Genomic DNA, 23,335 nt, shown 5'->3' with positions numbered 1-23,335 from the left:
AGTGATGATGTTGAGGAGGAGGAGGCGGGGATCACTCTGGGATAATGAGGCTGTGGTTAGGCTACCTGTGAGAGCACGCCCAAGTTAGAAATCAGAAGATGCAAAGCAGCAGAAACAAATGTTACACCCAAAATAGAGATTGCCACTTAAAAAAACAAGAAAAGATTTACCCTGCGGGTGTCACGGTTGGTTGTCCCTGGGACTCCACAGAAGAGGCAGGAAACGGGATGGGTGTAGGTGGAGCTTGTCAGCGATTCTAAACAGTGAACATTGCTTATCAGATTCATCCAGGTAGAGCTATTCTTCAGTTAACTTACGTTTCCGAACTGGACAGTTGCAGTTGATGGGAAAGTCAGTAAATGGTAAAAACGTGATTCCATATGGAAATCTTGAGGTCTCTGAAATTATCACAATTTATTCTGAAGGGGTCAAGCTGAGTCTAGGTCTGAGAGCTCGAGGCATTTCAGGTGAAAATCATGAAATTCATGAAATTATTAGAGTCAATCACCATCCAGGAAATATGAATGGAATAGCTCTGCAAATGTTCCACAGGACTAACCTCCAAGTGGCAGTAGTCTTATGTCTATTTACGTTTTTATTCTTTAGACAGTGCATGAGCTGCAGTTTAAAGTGTTTTACATTGCCTGGGCCTCGGTGCAGCCGCCCTAGTTCATTCACTTACTGAGACAAGCCATCCTCCCTTTAAGGCCACCCTCACTTTGATTGTCTGGGTTGAACAGTAGCTGGGTTATAGCCAGATGTGTCCCTGAGATGCATGTTAGGGACAATCATTGTTGTTGAAGACTGCTAGTAACTGCACATTCAAAGCAGTCTGAAGCCTGAGCTTTTGGCTCACATGTTTTACTTGCACATACACTGATCTCATTATTTGAAAAATGAAAGGTGTTTAATATGAGCACCACGGTAACAATATGAATATGGCAGAAAATAAGCAATGGCATAACAGGTACGATCTAAAACTCTAGGGATCCAAATTCATTAACCAAACCAAACCAAAGTTATTATGATTCATCCTGTGGGCTCTGTGGATATCCACAACAATCTCGTATTTGTTGAGATATTTCATCCCGAACCAATGTTCTGGTCTGTGCCGTGGGCTGACTATAAACTTGCAGACTGGGGGATTGAGATTTCCTCAATCAATTTACTAAACTTTATCGCACTGTAACTGACTGGATTACAGGGACTATAAATAAATGTTCACCAAAAGGGAAAATGAGCATCCACAGCCGTAAGCAGTAGACCGAAAGGGAGGCTATAAATAGAGCAAACAAAAGATAACAAAAAATAACCTGAATGAGTAAATAAAAATGTGAAAATGCAGGATTTTAGCATTGGCAGGAGGCCCAAAAAAGCCACACCATGATTTAACACAGATCAAAGAAGGGGAAGAAATTAGAAATACTTTCACCTCTGCAGCAAGTTTGTAAGGTCAGACCACAACAACAGAAGATAAAAAAGAAGAAAGGGAAAATTAAGCTCCTTGCTGATAATAAATTGGATGTGCTGTGGGTTTAAATCTTCACCTCTCCGCCTTTTTGTCAGCCTAAAGGCTCCACCTGTTAACTAGTTGACAGAGGAAGGAAATATCTCCACCAAGATGATAATCTCTGTCTGTGGTTTGCTGTGAGAGTTGGGTGAAACCCCTCCTATGAGATCCAATTAGTCTCTGTCTTATAGCCTCTGAAATAAAACCGGCTCTGTAAAATAACAGGGACTTCTGAAATATACATCATTTTAACTGTGGAAATCTCAAAAGCTTTTTCCTTTTTCTTTTCCAAAGAACAGGAGGGGAGTTGTACATTAATTCTGGACATTCAATTCTTGACAAAATGAACCTCATCCATATCTTCCTGCTGCTGGGTGAGTATCACAGATAACACTTGATTGACTGTCACACACCTTCTGTCACACCTCTGCTGGGCAGAATTCCAAAAAAACGAGCGTTGTCATGACAAAACTCTTGGTACCGGTGGACAAAACCATGTCCCAGCAGTTTAAGAGGCATCTGCACTCTGCTGTCAGAGTAGTGCTGACACAGAGCCAAAGCCGAGCACTCTTATTTGATGCAGATATCAGTAGTATGGTATGCGGGGTTATAAATTTTACTAGGCTGTTAGCCTGCAGCAGGAACTTTCAGACAGTGTTAAATTAAAATGATGTGCACCAGCCAGAATCTGAATAGGGCTAATGGAAATGATTTGGACTGAGCTGTCAAATTGTTGTGCAAGCTATTCCATCCCAGGCAGCCATGAGTTATATTTTAAAACTATATGGTCGTAGTAGCACTATGTGACACTGTTGTATATGTGCGTGTATAGCGTGGGCGTGTAACAGGAAAATACAGCAAATCTGTGTACATTCCTTCTGTTCCCATGGGGATGATAACTGTCTAAAGAGTTTGCTCATTAAGGCATAGGAAGCTCTGCTCTCTGTCAAACTGTGTGGCAGTCCCGTAACTGTGAGTGTTAGCAAAGAGATGTGGCTCAGATGGTCTTCAAAGCAACTCCTTAGAAGAGCGAAAGATTGTTATGCCTTATAGGCACAGGTTTACTGCTTCTAGATGTTTTAAATTTACTTGTAGACACTTACTTTAAAAAAATATATATTTTTATGTCTTGATTATATAATATAAAAAACAGCAGTGGACCATGACGGACTCTCTGGCATGCAGCCATGTGGGAATAAGCCATCTGAGCTGCCTGTGGTGTTCATGCTGATACATTTTACTCATGAATGACAGAGAATAGAGAAAACATACTGTACCCAAAATGTCACTGATGTGACAGGAACAATCTGTGGTAGAATATATATATATATATATATATATATATATATATATATATATATATATATATATATATATATATATTTTTTTTTTTTTTTTTTTTTTTTTTTTTAAATCGACTGTTTCTGTGAAACACTTTGTCCGTATTTCAGGTATGGCTGCATTTGTTCTCCAAGCTGATTCGCTGCAAGGTACGGCAGATGTTATCATCACACATAAGTACAATATGTCTGTCATAAGCAGAAGAAAGACGCCAACGGAGTTATCGTTCTCCTGCAGGTCTTCTAAAGACTGTTGTGTCCGTGTGGCCCCCAGGGTCAAAAGTCTACCTCGGAGAATCTGTGCTGCTGAAGTGTGCAGTTGAGTCAAACTCCACTGCTCAGTGGGGCTTTGAGTGGGACAAACCAAAAACTGTTCTGACCCTGAACCCCAGGCATGTGGTCTCAAATGACAGCTACTTCATCACCGCTGTAACAAGGGAGGACGCGGGCAGCTACAGGTGCAAAGCAGGACAAACATCCAGCCAGCCGGTGGAGCTCATCGTGTCAGGTGAGCAGCTACAACATCTGCTGTGTTGTGTATTGTTTGTGAGCCCAAATCTTCTTGCTGGTTTAACCGAGATTAAGATCATAATGTTCAAAATATTTAAATTAATTAAAAAACAAACTTTTACAAGGGAAAACATTATGCTAATTTCACGCCCCTTATATTTATATTCAAGAATCTTTTGGATTGTTTACAGTTCCTTATTTATCATATACTGGGCCTTAGTGCAACCCTTCAGTTCAACTAAATTATGCTGTTTTATCTTCTTTTCTCCTAAAGAACGCTCTCCCTCTTTGCCAACTTTCTTCTGATTGGCTGACCCTTGAAAACATAATGTTAAACCAGAATGTGGGTGTGATTTTGGTTCAGCCCAAGCTGTGTGTCTAACATGACCATATTAATGATATCCACTCTCTATGATATTATAAAGATCTGCTAGCATTTCAGGTAGTCTGCAGGCTAAGATTCTGCTTCACAAAGATTATACGGGCACACTCTGATTTCAATTTTAAACCATTCTTCAAACCTTTATTATGAGCATCTACCACTGTTACATTATTTATATGACAGAAAATTAGGAAATGCAAAGTAAACCCACTTTACCTGTCATGTTCATTCAGTATTCTCTGCACAAAGGACAGCTAAGGCAGATCAGTAAGTAATACGTTTTGTATGATTTAGATTCCAATAAGAAAAGCTGAGGGAATCACCAAACTGATCATAAGGGACACGTGAATGCCTGTATCAAATTTTAAGTGGTATGAAAATTAAGTTGGGTTTCATAAGAAAAGTCAATTACCTCAATAGGACAAAATGTACCAGTCATCTGTGGATTCCCGTGTCCCTGCTGCAGCTGAACTTCAGAATATGATTTCTTCTTTCATTACTGCACATTGCTGCGGTGCATGAAATGTAATCGTGCAATAATTATAATGTAATTTCCAGAGATATGTAGTTATAGCGGTTGTGTTCCCATGTGAGCCACTTATTCTGCAGCCAAACAAGGCCCGCAAGTGCATTTATGATAATGATATTCATGAGTAAAACTTTAACATGGAAACATTTGCCAGTTGCTACAGTATGAAAGTGCTCTGGTTCTTCTTCTAATCTTATTGCGTCTTTCAACTCCAGAGCTGACCCCTCCCTCGCTGATTCTGGCTCCCAGCACGAGATACATCTTTAGTGGGGAGAGATTCAGTATGCGCTGCCCCTCATCTCAGACGAACGCCAAAGGCTGGAAGCTGAGGCATTACTCTCCAGACTGTACACAGAGGAGAAAAGCTGTCCAAGGTGACCAATGTTCACCACTAGAGTGTGCTGTTATCACAAACAGGACTGATGCGTGTGTCTTCAATGCTACCATTGGGAACAGTGGGCTGTACTGGTGTGAGGGACCTGAGGGTCGCAGCAACTCAGTCAGGATCTCAGCAAGCTGTGAGTATTGCTGCCTCTGGACAAAATGGGGAAAACACACCAGAGACAAATTATAACACGGTGGGGTTTTAAATGTGACGTATGAGGGAGAGCATTTTTTGTTTTATGTGTGACAAAAAAAAGTAAGGAGTTATTTATGTGTACTATCTTTATCCCACAGATGACAATATCATCATGAAGACTCCAGCCTTCCCTGTATTTGAGGGGGATAAAGTAATTTTGTACTGTCAGTACAAAACAACAAACTACAACGACACAACCTTCTTCAAAAACGGAGCAGTCGTCTCTGTGATGCCTTCGAGTCCAAACAATGAGATAAACATGACTATTGAGAACGTAACAAAGAAAGACGAAGGTTCCTACAAGTGTGCATCCCCGGCCCTAAAGATGGAGAGTACAGAGAGCTGGTTATCTGTGAGACCCAAGAGCGACACCCCAGGTCAGGTGTATAATCTCAACGTAATGATTTGTGTTTATATTTTTACATTTTGTTCAAATGCCTTTTAGGTAACAGAAGCATCCAGCCTATGCAGCCTTTTTTGGCTGAACAAAAGTCCCAAGATAAGCTCCAAAAGGTAGAAATGTGATTTCATAAGAAGGGAGAAGGAATAAAAACCCATGGAATGAACAGGTGAAGTAAAAAAGGGAAATCCAAGCCTTTGCATGCACACAGAAGGCTGACTCCAAGGTGGGAACAATCACAGGTGGGAACAAGACACAGGTGGGAACAATCAGGCCACCAGTAGGAAGGCAAAGGAGGAGGTTAAGGGTTTGATGCACACAAGGAAGAGCAGTCACCAAAAGTCATAAAAGTGGTTAAAGAAGACAAAGGAGATAACACAAACACCAAAGTCACAAGGAAAAAATTGATATAGAAACACAATAAGTTAGTAAGTAATTAAGTTTATTTATATAGATTTTTTCAAGAACAAAAGTCCAAAAGTGCTTTACAGGTACAATATAATATAAGATAAAATTATTAAACAGTAGTTCATGAATAAAGGGAGGCATCTGACCTTTAAGAAGTCTAAAAGTGATCACCAAAATTGTAAACTGAACAATAAAGAAGAAGAATTTGACTCTGATGAGAGCTTTTAGAGGATTCAGCCTCACAGCAGCCTTTTGGACCATTTCCAGGCGATCCAGGAAGGATTTGCTCAGAGTAGGAATAATGAATCACAATAATCGAATCATGTTGAAATAAAAAGATGAATGATCATTTTCAATTCACACTGAGAGACAATATATCTGAGACAGGCAATGATGATAAAAATACGTTTGCACAAGACAGCCAAGATCCTTTTAAAACTGAATGCCTGATCAAAAGTGTCCTCAGATTTCTCACTGTGGGCAGAAGTGAAGCTGAAATGGGTCCATGATTCTCAATTACTCTGGGGACGAAGTTATCAGGGGCACAAATAAGAACAGTTTTCAATTCCATTAAGTTTTTAGAACATTGATTTGGCTATAAGTTTGAGTTTGATATGTACAACTGAATATCATCTGCATAACAATGGTATGGGCTATCTTCAGAGTCATTCAGGATATGTCCTAGTGGAAGCATGTACAGGGTAAATAAAATAGTTCCCACAAGCAAACCTTGGGATGCACCACAAGATAAAATGGCCAGAGAAGACAGAATGTTAGCAGAAGCAGCTCAAGACAAATAAGAGGAAAACAAATCTAGAGCTGACCCATAGATCCTCACTCATGACTGATTCATGATAAACTGTGTCAAAGGCAACACAGATATCTGACAGAACAAGGGCTAAGTGTTCACCTGCATCTCTATGCATCCATAAGCTGGCTGGAAACCATCTTTTCTAAAAAAAATTTGGAAATAAAAGGCAATTTTGAAAACAGTCTAAAATTGTGATGGAGGAAAAGGTCACTTTTTTTTCTTTCTAAGAGGGCCTCTAATAGCCTGTTTAAAATAGGAAGGGACACTGGCAGAGCTAAATGAGATGTTAATTATCCTGAGAACACACTACCTAATAGTGGGGTTGGTAAAATGTCAAGTGGGCAGCAGGAAGGTTTCATTTTATCAACTAAATTGATGAGAGCATTCACAGATATCAGTGCAAAGCTCTCAAAGACACATGGGCGGTTAAGGCAAGCGGCGAGAAGAGAGAAAGGATGGGTAATGTTTGCTCTGAAATGTTGGATCTTATTAGCAAAGAAGCAAAGAAAGTTTTTACACTCTTTATTTGAGTGACTAGTCAGAGCAGGAGATAGAGTCATAAGAATGTTTCTAATAATGTCAAATAAAACTTTGGGATTTCCTCAGAACCAAAGCACTACAAATAAATGACAAGTACCTGGGACGATACCAGGCCAACTTTGTCATTTCCTAATGAGCCATTAGAGAGGTGTACTACGAAGGGAGATTAAGATCAGTTAGCAACCTTTGTCGACAGCTCCCTTTAGAGGCTATGGAACATTAACCTTTAATCTTTAAATGTTTACAGTTTCAGAGCTTTAATTTGCAGCCATCAAGTTAAAAATTAAAATAGGATTAAAATAATTAATTCAACTTAAAATGTTTGTTTTATTGCTCTGTGCGCAAAATTACAAGATTAATAATTTCCTGCTGCTTTTTTTTATGTTCTTTATACATTTTTATCACCATTTTATCATCGTCATCTTCCAATAATGTCTATGACTGGAGTAGGTAGCACTCATATGGATCATTTTGTGCAGCAGAAGAAGAATATTTTGTGTGAAATGCAAGCTGGATTAAAAGTACCATTGTGATATCCAGTAAGCCTGACTGGGATTTTAAGTTTTCTCAAGCCAGCTATTGCAAAGAAAGCCTGGCTGCGCATAATTTCCTTCATAGTAAAAACCTTATAAAAGGTTTTCAGCATGAGGCAAATTATGATAATAACACTGGCAAAAATATCTAAAATTTACTTGTTGTAATATCCCTATGCTAGTGATATCCCATCAGCCTAGTTTTAGCCTTTTGTATCAGGATGACTTAGTAGAAGCAACAACCATTAGAAAGTAACCATAAGCCAGAGGTTAGACAAACTATTAGTATAAAAATTGCAAGTTTGAGGCCAGATGCTGGCATTTCATCCTATATCTAAGATTAGAGTTGGTCTGCTTCAGAGCTCTGTATTTCTCGCTCAACACTGGGCAACATTAGCCTGTTCACCCAATCATAAGCTAGAAACAGTACTGGTAATGTTTGTGCTATTTGCCATAATTGATTGGGTTAGCCACATTTCTGAATGAAGTGAGCCCACCTTTGTTGTGTGCTCCACATGCATCACAGAAAGTCATAAATGAAAACCCAAAACGTTAAGTGCTATTTTTATATTGGTAACACTTCATAAAAATATAATTCGAGTATTAATTTGCCTACTTATTCAACTGTCCTTTTTTTTTTTTTTGACTGATTATTGTAGTAGATGTAACAGTAATTCAAGGTATGCAAGCAAAGAAAAAAAGCACCCTGTGAATCACATTACTTTGCACCCCATTAGCAGGTTTCTTCAGCTGTTAATTAGAAATCAGACTTAAAAAATAGAAAAGAAATGAGACTAAATGATGTGGAACAGTAATGTATTTTCAGGTACAACCTGGTTGAGCCTTTTTGCACTGAAACAAATACTATTTGTTCTTGTCAACAGGCTACTGGAAATGGATTATCCTGTCTGTTGGACTTGTATTTCTGTTTCTTATTCCTCTATCGGTCTGGCTTTTTTATCGCTACAGGTAAGTTACAGTACCCAGGAGTTGTATATATGTTGTTAGACAGATGATGTCTTAGCATGACTCAAAAATCAAACAAGCTGTCAAATGCTTCAGGTATTATCATTTGTTTATTTTTTTAAGATACCAGATGTTGGGTACTTGGAAACGTTGGCCATTTTCCAAAGAAGACGTGCCAGCAGTGCCGGTTCCTGCAACTAAGCAGGACGTGACGGAAGTGCAGTGGGACCTGTCGTGGATGGAGATGTCCAATCTGTTGGATAAGCAGATATACCCTGGCACTTAGAGTTTACACCAAGTTTAGTATTTTCTGTAAGCTCCAGCATAAGGTGATCCCCTGTGGTAGTTCAGTCAACATAATGCCGCTAGCATGATGTAAGAACAGTTGTTTAGCTATTGCCAGTCAGTCAAACAAACAGAACTTCCTTAGTGCCAAATAAATATTAATAGAGAGTGATAAAGAGCCAAAAGCATCTGTCGTATAAGTCCACCATATGGTATTGAATTATTATTTCAGTAATTTAAATTTTACAGGTCTCTCACTTTAAAATGCTTTTAGATGGTGTCATTTTCTTTGTTGTATTCTATTCCAAATTACCTTTTGTTTTCTACAACTCGTGTATTTTTGATTGTCTTATGCCTGACTTTAATGATTTAAAGACGGATAACAACTACAAATGGAAACCATGAAGTTATCATGGCCACTCTTTAGCCTATGCTGCATACAAATAATAGTCTATTCCATTTCAGCTGACTTAGTGAAAGTCAGGTTTATAATTTCACAATCCCCTAGAGGCTCATTTATGCTCTGGATTTGAATGATGCTCTTTTTTGTGGAGACCCAACATCATTATGTGTCTGTCAGGATAATTACAGGAGCACGGCACATTGGATGACTCATCCTTGAATATGTAATGGTTTTGTAATTTGAAAGTACATCACTGGAAATACATGTATATACTGTATATGTAGACAAACATTTTATCTTTGGATTTCATTAAATTAATTTCTTCAATTAAAAATCAATATATTTTTTATTTATGGCCTTTGGTGCTAAAACACCCACTACACTCATTATTTCCATAAGCTATAGTAAGATGTTTTACTTTTTAAAAAAAAAAGCAAATGTAATGATTTCTATTGAATGATGTAGTGTAGTTATGTAGCTTTACTGTGGCTAAACTGACATAACATTTACCGCTCACTACCTGTCTGAAACCAGTTAGTCTGGATTTCTGCACTGCTGTGATGATTTAGATACAAACACTTTGCCCTCTCAGTCACACTTTATGCAGTCAAGGCTGCAAGAACTCGTACTAAAATATGCCTGAATACAGACTTTATCCACTCGACCTCAGTGAAGAGCTTGGGACCATTCAAAGGCACTTTTAAAACAGAAGTAGGAAAAATGGAAGCCAATCTTGGTAAGTTAATTGAGAAATATTGTTTACTTTTTTGAAGCAATTTGAATAAAAATGAATCAGCATGGAGCTGTGAAATGTACTTGGGGCTTATCACAAGGCGAAACAACTTATAAAGTCTATCCACAATCCACTTTTTTGTTGTTTGCTAATTTTTCACTGCAGATTGTGAATACCAGTTACTCAGAAGCAATGATGTGAAAGAAAGAAATCTGTTAAACACATTCCTAAATTGTTATTAAATGTATTTGTTTGGATTTGGATTCAATAACTAGGGGTCATAGACAAAATTCATGTGTTTGCAATTGGAGCATGTAGTTGTAGGTTTGAGAGCCCTGTTAGACACTAGCTAACAAAAACAGAACCAAAACCAAAAACACCAGTCTGGGCATTTGCTTTTAGACAGGAGACATGCCACTAAACCAGTTATGCCAGAATTTCCTTTTTTGCCCGGAAGGAAAGAACATTTTGAGTTCCCAGCAACCTTTTGACAAACATTCCTCCTTATGAGAGCTCCGCCCAAGAAGCTTTGTATATGTCAATACAGTTGAGAGAAAAACTTTCCAAAGAAAAACAGCCCTGCAAAATTCTGCTTTTGGTTAACTTCTTAATCGTGTTTTGACACTGCAGTTTTCTTCATTGCCTTCTATAGTATCGTCTGAGCTTATATATTTGATGCCAGAAAAGATCATTTGTGTGTTGCACTGCATTGCATCATATAGCCTACGCTTTCCAGCTGTTTCAACTGAATATTTTGTCAATAAGTGGGACTGAGGCATTCTTATCTGAATTAATATTTTCTCTTTTTCCTCTTGTTGCTTCTGATCACTTATTTATTTTGGTTCAGGGTCATTCTAAAAATGTTTCACTATTTTAGTTTTGACTTGTTATTCCTCAGACAGAAATGAAAGGGTCAGAAATAACTCTCCCATGCACAAATTTCTTAGAACGTTCCTCTTGTGTCAATCATCTAAAGCAGTGGAGACAACTGTGGTGATAACAATGTCACGCTGAAGGATTCTATTCTGCTCCTCATTTTGAGGAGATAAGCCCGCCTTCTATTTTAAAGCTTCTATGCCAATCTGGTCACAACAAGCTGCATTATCATTAATCCAAATAAGTTGTTTCACAATCCTAATAAGAACACAATATTATTTCTTTTTATCTGCAACAAAAAAGTTTCAATATTTTCTTTGTTTTTCAGAGGAGACTGAGATCAGGCTCATACTCATAGGGAGTAGATGGGCTGGCAAGAGTTCATCTGGTAACACCATTCTGAGAAAGGAGAGATTTGAGTGTGGCCGAACAAGAACAGCTCAGTCTGAAGTGAGACATGGATTGGTGGACGGCAGGAAGCTCACTGTGATTGATGCTCCGGGTTGGAGCAGCTCCCTCTCCCTTGCTGAGATCCCAGAGGGGGACAAGCAAAGGTTTAAACTCAATGCATCCAAGTGTCCGCCTGGACCAAATGCTTTTCTCCTCGTTATTCCAATAGACTCGGCTTTCTCTGTGGAGCAGAAGACGACTGTGGAGGAACACATGAAGCTCTTAGGTGAACGGGTTTGGCGGTACACGATGGTGCTGTTCACCTGCGGGGATTACCTCGGGGAAAAGACAATAGAAGAACACATTGAAAGTGAAGGACAGGCACTCAAGTGGTTAATAGAAAAGTGTTTGAATAGGTACCATGTGTTTAATAACAAGGACAAGAATAACTTATCTCAGGTCACAAAGTTGCTGCAAAAGATCGAAGAGATGGTGTGGTACAATGGTGGCAGTTACTACAAGGTAGAAGAGCCCATTTTCCAAGTCATCAAAGAGAAGCAAAAGGAGGTGGCTGAGAGAGCAGAAGAGAGAAGGAAGAAGGCCGAGGACCAAAGACAACACATGAAAACACTCATTTCAGGTGAGTGTGACAGAAGGAGCACTCAAACACATCCCCTGTATTATATATTATGACATAATGGCAGCAAATCATGGTACCATATTTATTCAATCAATGCAAACATCAAGATGAAAGGACTAATTTGCCACTTTATGGGACATACAACTTCCCAGAATCATAACTGTGCCCATCCAGGAAATAATCCACCACACAACGTCCTGTAAAAGTATTTGTTAATACAACTGGATAGATGTGTGCATTAAAATAAAGACTGGATTAAACAAGGTTCATATAGTAGTACGTTAGGTGGATTTTGCAAAAGTCAAACAAAATCAGGTTGTTAAAACTGCATGTTAAGCATACAGACGTGAAAGCAATGCCAGTCTAACTTAAGCATCTGAAAATGTCAAACTATTTATTTCAGCATTATGTGCAGGGAGAACCTGGAAAAAAGTGACATTTAATGCAAAGAAAGACTGAATAAAGGGACATTTTTACAAACAAATACATGCATCTAGAAAAAAAAAAGAATAAATTATACCTCAGAAAATCGCATAAAATTCTGTGTTAAAACAACATTACAATAACAAACATTTCCAGTTTTTAAAGTCCAGTATTTTAATGTGTTGAATATGTTAATGAATTCTATTACCACATACTTCCATTGCCCGTTGCGATTCAGTGATTTTACTGGCCTGCATATGCCTTGATAATTTTATCTCAGTATAAGCTGCTGTAAGCTCCAAGCCTAACCAATCGTTGTTTTGTCCGATAACAGAAGAGATGAAACATATCCCAAAACTCCAGATGATTCTTCTGGGAAGCCGTAATGTTGGGAAAACCTCTGTAGGGAACACTATCTTGGGGTACAAAGACCAGGAAGATGGAAAAAGAACGCCAAAGTCTGTTGCCTGCCGGGGTTTTGTGGCTAAAACTGAAATCATTCTTGTTGACACACCAGGCTGGTGGAAAGGCTTCCCTGTGTTCGACACTCCTGAAGCGATCAAAGATGAACTGATGCGCAGCATGTTTTTGTGCCCTCCTGGGCCCCATGTCTTCCTCCTGGTGATAGATGCAGATGCATCATTTAATGCCAAACACTTAGATGCAGTGACATCACATGTGGAGCTTCTTGGTGATGGAGTGTGGAGACACACTATTATAGTTTTTACCAGAGGAGACTGGCTGGGAACAAACAGCATAGAGCAGTACATCGAAGGAGAGGGGGAGGCCCTACAGTCTCTAGTTGAACAATGTGGAAATAGATATCATGTAGTTGATAATAAGAATGCAAGTGATGGTACACAAATCTCAGAGCTGCTGGAGAAAATCACTGAGACTGTGGCAGCAAATGGGTGGAGCTACTTTGTTCCAGACCAGCAGATATTTCAGACCCTCGAAGAGAGAAGAAGGAAGGTGAAAGAAGGAGCAATGCTGAGGCAAAGTCAAGTCAAGGCCACACGAGAATCCCTTGGAGGTATGCTTCACTATCACCTAGCATCAGTGTCACAAGTAAAAACGTGCCGCAATGTCAGAGCTGTTTCCACACACTCATATTAAATAGATAGCAGAGATGGACAAAATACAGAAATATACTTCAAAATTTGTTGAAAATGCTAGAGGATATCAGTGACTGTAATAGATACAATGTTTCTGGTTATTCGGTAATGATAGCAGTATAGTGTCTGTCACATGTCAAATAACTCGTCAATGTCCAGGTAATTACATCTTATCAAATGCAGAAATCTATTCCCAAAGAGAATGTGGAGCTGTATAAAACTTTTTAAAAAAGAAAATATAAATGTACAATCTTACCAGTGACAGAGCATTCTCACTCAGATCATATGCAACATGACATTTTCCCATTTCACTTTGCTCTGACAGCTGTTTTCTTCTCAGTTTCCAGTAATAAGCTACAGGAACTGAGAATAATACTGCTTGGTCAGAAGACTGTTGGAAAGAGTGCAACAGGAAATACTCTCCTGCATAAAGAAGTCTTTGCATCTAGTCAGAATGAACAATGTCAAATGCAAGATGGGGAGGTTTCGGGCCGACGAGTCACAGTGATTGACACCCCGGGCTGGTGGCAGGACTCCTCATGCTGCACAGATGAGATAGACAAAGAAATTGCCCGAGGTTTTTCACTGAGCCCAGCAGGAGTTCATGTTATTCTGCTGGTCATTCCTTTGGACCTGACATTCAGAGATTCTCAACGAGTCACTCTGGAGGATCACATGAACCTTTTTCATGCCACTGTATGGAAACACGCAATGGTTCTGTTCACATATGGAGACAAACTAGCAGATAAATCTTTGGAGGAGCACATTGAAAGGGAGCATAGTGCCCTGCGCTGGTTGATTGAGAAGTGTGAGAACAGGTACCATGCCATTAACAATATGAAAAAAATGGATATGAATCAGGTGACAGAGCTGTTTGAGAAGATAGAGGAAATAGTAGCAGGAAACAGTGGCAAGCTCTTCTGTCCAAACATGAATGAAATGCACCTGAGATTCGAAGAGATGTTCAAGAGGAAGCAGCTGAAACATGTGCTGAAGCAAAGACTAGTGCGGGAGTACGGGAGGAGAGAGCTGGAGCTAATGAAAGAGTTCAAGGAAACACTCCATGAGCTGCAAAATGACATTAGGGGAAGTGCGATGGGCACAAAATCCAAGTCACTGGGTGAGTATTTTGAGGAAGATAATAAATATGTTTCTATTCATCCTATTTTGTAAATGATGATTTTTTTTATTAACATGTTTTGATGATTATTATTAGTTGGTGACAGGGTGAAACTGACCAGGTCTACTGGTCAGGGGAAGAGAGATGGCAAGGAGGAAAAACTAGATACAAAAATCAGCCAAAAAATTAAAAAGCTGGATGAAGATATAGAGAAATTATCACATTTTCTTGGAAACAGCAAGGAATTTTTGATCCCTGATTGTAAGTCCAATTATATCATCAATCATAGCATTTAAAGTATTATCAAGCACAAAATAAATCTAAATGTGTGTTTTGTTTTCAGTTAAAGGAAGCAGTCCAGCACCTTCTATTCCTGAGTCTTTCTTAGAGCGCAAACAATCAACCGGCAACTTTGAGAAAGTTCTGAGTTGGTTATCGAATCTTCATATCGGCACAAATGTGGAGAACCAGCTGACTCTCAACTTCTCTCAAACATCAGGCTACAGATCTATGGTGCCATCCGACACCTTTGACTTTGACGGAGAAGTTGAAGTTCCCGAGTGAACAAATTAAAAGATTACTGCATTCTGTAGTGAATTTAAAAATGTAGAGAAAAAGAGTCCAACAATACTGTGAATTTATGGGGTAGCAGCGCCTCTCATGTTGGAGAACTGTTGGAGAATTGGCTCAGGTAGCTTAATCTGAAAAATAAGCTACCATTGCTTGTCCCAGCCTCATTAGCACTGTTTGCCTTTGAGCAAACAAGGAACAGTGACTATGGGGAATGTGATCGACTGTTCACCCACTGAGCTAAACCGGTGACCAGGGGGCACGTCTCTTAAATATGATATATATCACAAACTCAGTCTACATCCTTGAGTAAGGTGTTCCAGAACCTGGAACCTCTATTTATTTCTCTTTATTTCCCTTCACTGACCGCGGTCCTGTCCGTTCTGATTGCAATAACTCAAAATGAAAAGAAAAATAAATAAATAAAAAATAATAAAGGTTCAACAAAATATGACAATCAAGTGGACAGTATAGCAAAAGCTGTAATTTTCTACTTGAGAAAATAAAGCTGTTGGGCATTTTTCTTGGTCTTCAGGTAATAATTCTAATTGCAGTGCCGTTAAGGACATGAAAAAAGAAAAAAAATAATCAATTAAACTGGAATTTATGGACAAAGTGAAAGAAACTGTTGGACCGAGGCATCAAAGAAAAGATATCATGAAAAAGAAGTTGAGAATGCCAAGTGGAACTTCCTAAGACCCGAACTCTTCCACGGCATGCATTTTTAATTTCTCTTTGACATTTGGGCATATTGGCACCTGATGAATGTAAAAACAAAGAATTACCAGTTTGTTTTTTTTAACCTGATTTTTTGTTTCTAAGAAAAATTAGAGCCACATATGAGGATATTCGTTTAAATTTTAGCAGTATAAAGTATAAAGTGGATATCAGGCTCTTGTAGAGCAAAATTGAGTATTTGGTCTAAATAACGCAAAATGTGATGTCCACATATGTGGACACCAGATCCTAGGAGGTTAAAGATGGCTTACAACATCAGCATCATCCACCCCAGGTAGCACCCCTTCCATTACCCCTAACGACACCCCCTTCCCCCGCATTAGTCCCTACTCTTCACCGGGTCTTCATTGCAGGCACTGGTTTCACCTGCATCCTGCACCTCTCTTTGCTGCACCCGAGACCCACAGTCCCAACCCAAGCGCAGACATGGGAAATGAGGGAGGAAGAGAAAGGTGGAATTTCTTCATGCTCCGATCTGTGGTACAGAAGTCTTTCAGAGCCAGGGTCAGTGGGGGACTTCTGAGGATTTCTGCAGGCCAAAACAGGATTGCAGCCTGCAGAAATCCTCAACCATGGATGGCACCAACACCCAGGTCAACCTCAAGGTGGATGACCCTGCAAAACTTATACCACCAGGTTGAAATCTCAGACACTGAAGCCAAGTGGCAAACCTCATGGCCACATAAACTCAAACCTTGGGACATGAATGTTTTGACACCATCAGGCTTCTGAAAACAGACCAGCTATGTAGCTTTGTATTTTTCACATGGGGTTTTTTTGTCCTGTGGTTCCACATTTGCCTCACTTTCTACCTCTGTTCCCTCCGCCTCCATGCAATTTAAATCAAGCTGCGGGGTGCGGGGTATGACGACCTACAGTACCTACAGTATTAGCTCACTAGCACTAGACTGCAATGCTACTCCTCCCCATCTCACAAATGCATCAACTTCATTTGTAACCCTAACATTGGTAATGTGTGCATTGGTATGCATCACCTAGATGTCCCCATTCCATTGTCAGTGATGACTTGAGATTAAAGTTGAAATATCTTGCCCGCTTTTTGTTTACTTTAAGATTGCTGGGGATGCTAAAGTGGCAAGGTATTTCAGTCTGTATCTCAGGTTCCTGTCTTTATAGGTTTAAAATTATGTAGTGCTTTTCTCCATCAGCATGCAGATGGAGAAATATGGTATATGTCTAATATTGTGCCCAAGCCTACAATGGGTTTGCTTTGGCATGAAATTTCAGCTTTTTTTCATTATGTAAAAGAACATCTGTGGCTATGTGTCTGCTGACCTGAAGTGATTTCTTTTCCATTTCCATTTCTAAATGGTAAGTAGTACAGTTTGTTGGGTTTGCAACTTTTTTCTTTCTTTTTTTATGTGACACTGAAGTGCCCAATTTTTCAACTTTTCTGAGGCGCCAGACCTGTTATTTAAATATAGACATGTATGGTATTTACAGAAACATGAGAATCTTAGCTTAATACTCATTAAACCATTTACATGTCCACCAGATACAGCTAAAACAACAAGGAATGAAAGAGCAGGTAAACAGACTCTACAAAAAGATGTAAACAAAGATCAGATTCCCTTGTTCACCCCACAGCATATACACAGACAGACATTGTCTGTGATGAAAGGATAGATCTCACAGATTTCAAAATTGGAAGTGTCAGCCAGCAGCAAAAGAAGACCAAAGTTATGCTTCATATTTGAATAACATTAGCATGAATTCTGTCTCACCTTTGTGTTTAATCCACCACGATTAAACCATATTTCCTGCAAAGTTCCATATACAAGTGTGCTTCAAGAGCAGTTTCCCTTCATAAATCACTATTATGAGCCTTATTCGCTTGTTTACTCACAGACGCATTACGCAACAGCAGTGTACAGTGTGGCTGTCCACTTTTCTATCACTACAAAAACATATATTAACTGTAACAACTTTAAAGAGACTCTTAATTAAAACATAATAAAACCCTTTCCCTTCCTGTTGGATGTGCAGATGGTTTGTGTGTGAAAAAGCTCAGAGCTGCTCTCCTATCTATAATGCAGTCCCAGAGGCATTGTAGTGACCTTTCACTATTGAAGAGACTACCCTGTCACTCCAATTGTGCTCACTCCAGTGGCAGCAATGCTGCTATGCAAGGTGCTCGCCCATTGCCTGCTGATGGAAACAGTGTGGGTTTCAGTGCCATCCCTTAGTACAGCAAATTTATCTGTCACACCCTGCAGTTAGTTCATGAGCAGGGTTTAAAATTAATCATCAGGAATAGCTTTCTGTTATGAAAGCTATGAGCCGCACCCTGGCTGAAGACTTTGGTTCGACACATCTTTAACCAGTGAACTAACACTAAATCATGCTTTCTGAAACTTGAATGACCAAAATGTACAAGTTTTAGTCAATATAACATGACACTGAGCAACCGAGCAAATAAACTGCAACAGCTTACTGTTGGAAATTTTATCAGAATACAGTGAAAAATTAGAAAACTAATATTTTTCGCAAATCATTTCGTGAAATTGTCATAATCCCTCATCAGCTCTATTCTAAATGTGCCTCAAGCTACCACCCTGAAAGCCTCTGCTGACATATGTAATCAGTTCCTTTCTTTCTTCGTAAACAAGGTTGAGTGTATCAGGTCAGCAATAGTACTTCCTGCATATGACCCATCCATGTTTATTCCCCGCTCAAATTTTAGACTGATCTCGAAACTCCCATTCCTTTCAGCGTTATTGGAAAAAATAGTTTTTACCCAATTCAATGCATTTTTGGACACCAATGACATTATGGAGGTTTTTCAGTCTGGTTTTAAACTTTTACATTCCACTGAAACAGCACTTTTATGGGTTTTTAATGACATCCTTATAGCAAACGATTCTGGAAGCTCTGTGATTCTTGTGCTTAAAGGTGCAGCACTGGATTGACTTTGTTCCAATTTGAGTGACAGAACGTTCAGTGTTAATATTAAAAATGTTTTGTCCACCTCAGCCCCCCTTTCTTGTGGGGTTCCTCAGGGTCAATGCTTGGTCCTCTTCTGTTTTTTTGTACTTGCTCCCTTTGGGCTCTATTCTTAGAAAACATGAGATATCCCTTCACTGCTGACAACTTCCAAATTTACCTGCCTTTAGCACCTAATAATCCAGGCCCCATCCAATCGTTTTAAACTGCCTTGAAGATGTCAAGGCTTGGATGGCTCTGAACCTTTTGAGCTTCAATCAGAGGTAATTATGCAACCCACTAATTAATTATGGTTGGCTTGGGTCATACAAGCCAACAACATATCGAACAGCATGTCACAAGTCTGGGAGTCAATATGGACTCGGGTTTTAAATTTAATAAACAAATCAGTTCTGTTTTGCAAAAAAGCTTTTTCCAGTTAAGGAAAATAGCAAAGCTTAAGCCAGCTTTGTCAAGGTATGACTTAGAGAAAATAATACATGCCTTTATCTCAACTCGGCTTGACTATTGCAATGCACATTATGCTGGAGTCAGCCAAGCATCCCTCTCACGTCTTCAGCTTGTTCAAAATGCTGCTGCTTGTCTCTTACCTGGCACACACAGGCATGAATATATCTAACCTATCCTGTCCTGTATTCATTGGCTTCCTGTTAATGACAGAATTAATTTCAAAGTCCTAACGTTTGCCTATAAATGCCTAAATGGTCTTGCTCCTCCATACCTTCCTGATGAACTTCAGCCTTATATTCCCTCGTGGGCCCTTAGATCAGCCGACCAGCTGCTTTTGGTTGTCCCAAAAATGAGGCGAAAACTTAGAGGAGAATGAGCTTTTTCAATTGTGGCACCCAAACTCTAGAATATACTGCCTTTAACTATTAGACAGGCCTCTTCACTTCCTGTTTATAAATTCTTTTGAAAACACATCTTTTTTTAATTAGCATTCGGACCGGTGTGAATTGATATGCTCTTTTTATTCTCTTTGTTTTATTTTATGTGAGAGTTTTAATGTGAGAGGTTTTATCTTTCGTTTTATCTCTTGTTTTGTTTTGTTTTTGTGCAGCACTTTGGGCAAATTTTCAGTTTTTTTATGTGTGCTATATAAATACATTGGATTTGGAGTTTACAGAGGTCAAGTCCTAGAGATATTTTCCCACAGTCTTCCACAGAGCCTTCTCTTTTTGCAGTTAGAAGTATGACCCAGTGGTGGTTATAAAGTTTCAAAGACCTCATCAAATATCTGCAAACACACAAAAGTACAGATTTTCAGGCAGAAGTAATAATGAAATGTGTGACACTCAGAGAGAGACAAAGATGTGAAAAAGAGAGGAGAGGAGAGGAAGAGGTGATATTATTTTTAAAGGTACTTAATCCTCAGTTAGTGACATTTGATAAAGTACAGACTTAGTTATTTCATATTGAGACGTGTCTCTGACAACAAATGGATAATTTCATGTTATTCAAAGGTTATACGAGACCTGTATTTACTGTCGGTATTAAACTAGGTAATGTGCAGTGTTGGGGTAGATGTTTATAGTGATGGATTGCTGGACTAGTGCAGGGCAATTCCAGCTTAGGTCCTGTTTAGCAGAGGAGACATGATATGTGAGAAAAATGGAGTATTGAAATATAATGTAATAAACAATATTGAATATTTAGTTAGTTAACGCTTCAAAATAATTACCAGACATGAGTGCTGCTGAAAGCAGCCACAATGGCTCATGTGCTGTAACATCTGCTTATATAGCTGGATGAATTGACAAAGTGTTGACCTTAGAGCCAGTGCAGTCTGGAGCTCACAATAAAATTAATTATGTGGCTTTTTTCTGGTGAGTCATTTTCTTATGCTACGGTGCTGGATAGGTTTCACATGAAGACATTTTAACTCATGGCATGACTGTGCTCTCGGATAAATATAATGAGGCACAATATTTGTCTCTGCAGCAGAGTAAAAGTAGAAAACTGCATGAAAAGAAAAGAATTAAGCAAAGCACAAGTAGGCCTATATGCAAATTTCATTTAATATCAAAGTGATTTAAAATTATTTTTATGCAACTAATTAGCTAATTATTAAGGAACTAATAATTGTTAAGGAACCATTGTTAGAACTGGATCTGTAGTTTTATATTTTTAACCAGATACAATTTATTGAGCTTCTTTATTTCAAGTGTGTCCCTGGTGCCTCATTTCTCTGTCCAATAACCTTGTAAATAACTTCTAATGTAATTTTACAGCTCAACCATAAACTACTAAAACACTTCAGACATCTTTGTATCTCCCTAAAACTATCTTGGGTTAAAGTTTCTGCTGTTTGCCATTTCCTCCACTAGAGAGCCACAAAGCACAGCAGGTTGTTCTTTTTCTTTGTGTTTTTACGGCAGTTCACATCTTTTACATTTGCATTACTGCCTCCTTCTGTTATAAATAGTTAACAATTATTAATTGTTTTTGCAGATGTCCAAATTAGTTTACAGTTTCTGGAAATAGTTCATTTTGATCCCTCTACTAAGTTAACAGATGAAGTATATTTTTAGCCCTGCTCCCTTTTATGCTTTCCTCTAACAATAACTGTTATTGCATCTTCATGCCTTTTGTATTACATAAGAATAACAACTGTTTCTGTTTCATGAAATTGATGCAATATCCAGTGAGATGTTTAAGTAAGTGCGACCAACCCCCTACTTATCTCCCCTACTTTATAACAGAAATGTTTGCATTTCTGTTGCCTGTGTTTCAGAATCTCTCTCAACTCTACTGGTTCTCCATGTGTTATTTTTATGGATAAACACTCTGCCTCCTCACTGAATTAAATTTTTGAGTTTGCTGGTACATGAATACTGCGTTTTCCCTTGATTAAACAATACTGAACAATATTTCATAAACCTAAATCCTTGTGGTGTCTGGCATCTTTTCTTTTCTGTTTTGTAACCTGCTCATTCTAACACTAGCAAAAAAAAACAACCCTAATTTGACTCCAAAACAATGCACACTTATACTATCTGACACTTTGCTTCTGAAGCCACTTTGATGATGGGGAATCATTACTGCTGCTCCTGTTAAATCTGTGTGACTTTTTTAACCCAAATGTAAAACACTGGTCTTGTGGCCATTTAGTATGTTGTTTATCTCAAAATGTAAACAAAACATTTTAAAAACGGTTGTTAATTGGTTATTCAAATTAAATCAAATGATGAGTATTCTTGTTATAATATTGTTATCCTACTTTTATCTTCTTTTGGGCTGAAAAAGAATATATAAATGAGTTTTTTTCATGGTAAAACAAATGCTTCACTTTCTAAAAATGTCCTAAATGCAGACAATGACAGCGAGAACTTTATTTAAATTTACTTCTACTGGGACTCTCATGCTACTGGAGTATCATGTGCAAGAACTCAGCAGACTGATACTGACAACCAAAAACCTTATACAAAATCACTATAATCTAAATTATTCATGCTGTATGTCTGCCAAATCACAGGTGAAAGTATCTCATGGTTTTAAGAAGAAATTGTGTTTTTCAGTTATTTCTTTGGTTCAAAGAAGCGGCTGGGATGTGTGGGACCTTGAACTCTGCTGAGATAACAGACACAATGTTACTTTGCTTGTGTTTGCTGTTGTTATGTGCTATGAGATTAATGTTTTGTTCATCAATATAACTCACGTCAATCATTTTATTTTTAGTAGCATAAATAAAACGATTTAAACAAAACAGACTAGAACCCAAGTGCTGCACAGCAAGTAAAATCATTGAGGCAAATATGACTTTTTTCTACTAAAGTTTATAAATAATAATCTTAACCGTTATAAATAGGAAAATAAAACTTTTGAAAGCAATTACCTTAAGCATAACTTCTATTATTTACAGTCGCTGGCGTGTTGGTTTCTTCATTTTAAGTCTGCACTGATATCACGATTAAGTTCTCAAGTTACTGTATCTATAAAACCAGTTAGACTGCACTGTTACACCAATCTATACACTGTGTTTGCTGGCTTTGCTTCACTTCATACAGTCTGTGTGAACTGGCAGTAGAATATGCCTGAATACCTATTTTCCTCAAATATTTTAACTGGAGATAGAGTTTGTCCATTCTGACTTCTGCTGAAAGCTCGGGGACGTTGAGGAGAGAGATATAAGCAAAGAAGTAAATCAAGCTCATGAAAAGTTAGCTTTCATAGATTAAAGCTTGATAAGTTCATGCATAAAATACTGATATGTTAAATATAATAAATCATTGATATAATTAAGATTACACTGTTTATTGCCCATTACTGCTATTATTTTTGTGCAATAATATTAGCATTTATGGAACAGGGAAAATAAATGTCATAAACACAATAAAACCAGTTAAACCTGAGTTATGTTTGGCCAGAAGGGCAAAATGGATTGAATTCCTGCAGGCTATCAAAAACACATCACACACATATCAAATGACTCAAAATTCCACTTCAAACAGTTTTGTGTACCTTGAACATAAACAAGAGGAAAAACTGCCACGCAGTTCAATGAAAACTTTCTTCAACAAAGCAATTTTTGTTTTTTCTCTTTATTCTTAAGTCTTGTTGACGTTGCAG

General features: G+C 38.4%; 2 protein-coding genes across 3 annotated transcripts; both read left to right on the top strand.

Annotated features, from left to right (window-relative positions):
- Window positions 1–1,672: 1,672 nt before the first annotated feature.
- LOC145424190 (cell adhesion molecule CEACAM1-like) lies at window positions 1,673–9,531 on the top strand. The gene is made up of 7 exons (XM_080297254.1): window positions 1,673–1,884; window positions 2,962–3,000; window positions 3,089–3,358; window positions 4,487–4,789; window positions 4,950–5,228; window positions 8,428–8,512; window positions 8,633–9,531. Exons 1-7 carry the CDS (start codon window positions 1,854–1,856, stop codon window positions 8,793–8,795), a joined length of 1,170 nt encoding a protein of 389 aa, XP_080153380.1. The 5' UTR covers window positions 1,673–1,853; the 3' UTR covers window positions 8,796–9,531.
- A 245-nt stretch (window positions 9,532–9,776) lies between these two features.
- Window positions 9,777–15,594, top strand: LOC113016367 (GTPase IMAP family member 8). Of its 2 annotated transcripts, none has more exons than XM_026159153.2 (6): window positions 9,777–9,933; window positions 11,135–11,836; window positions 12,594–13,292; window positions 13,715–14,494; window positions 14,591–14,755; window positions 14,838–15,594. In XM_026159153.2, exons 1-6 carry the CDS (start codon window positions 9,918–9,920, stop codon window positions 15,056–15,058), a joined length of 2,583 nt encoding a protein of 860 aa, XP_026014938.2. In that variant the 5' UTR covers window positions 9,777–9,917; the 3' UTR covers window positions 15,059–15,594. The 2 variants fall into 2 exon arrangements, with proteins under 2 accessions (XP_026014938.2, XP_080153379.1); XM_080297253.1 differs by having other exon boundaries at window positions 13,700–14,494.
- Window positions 15,595–23,335: the final 7,741 nt, after the last annotated feature.

This window comes from Astatotilapia calliptera, chromosome 23 (genome assembly GCF_964374335.1).
Source record: "Astatotilapia calliptera chromosome 23, fAstCal68.1, whole genome shotgun sequence".
In the NCBI taxonomy this organism is placed as follows: Eukaryota; Metazoa; Chordata; class Actinopteri; order Cichliformes; family Cichlidae; genus Astatotilapia; species Astatotilapia calliptera.
This window is presented reverse-complemented; position numbering and strand designations above follow the sequence as displayed.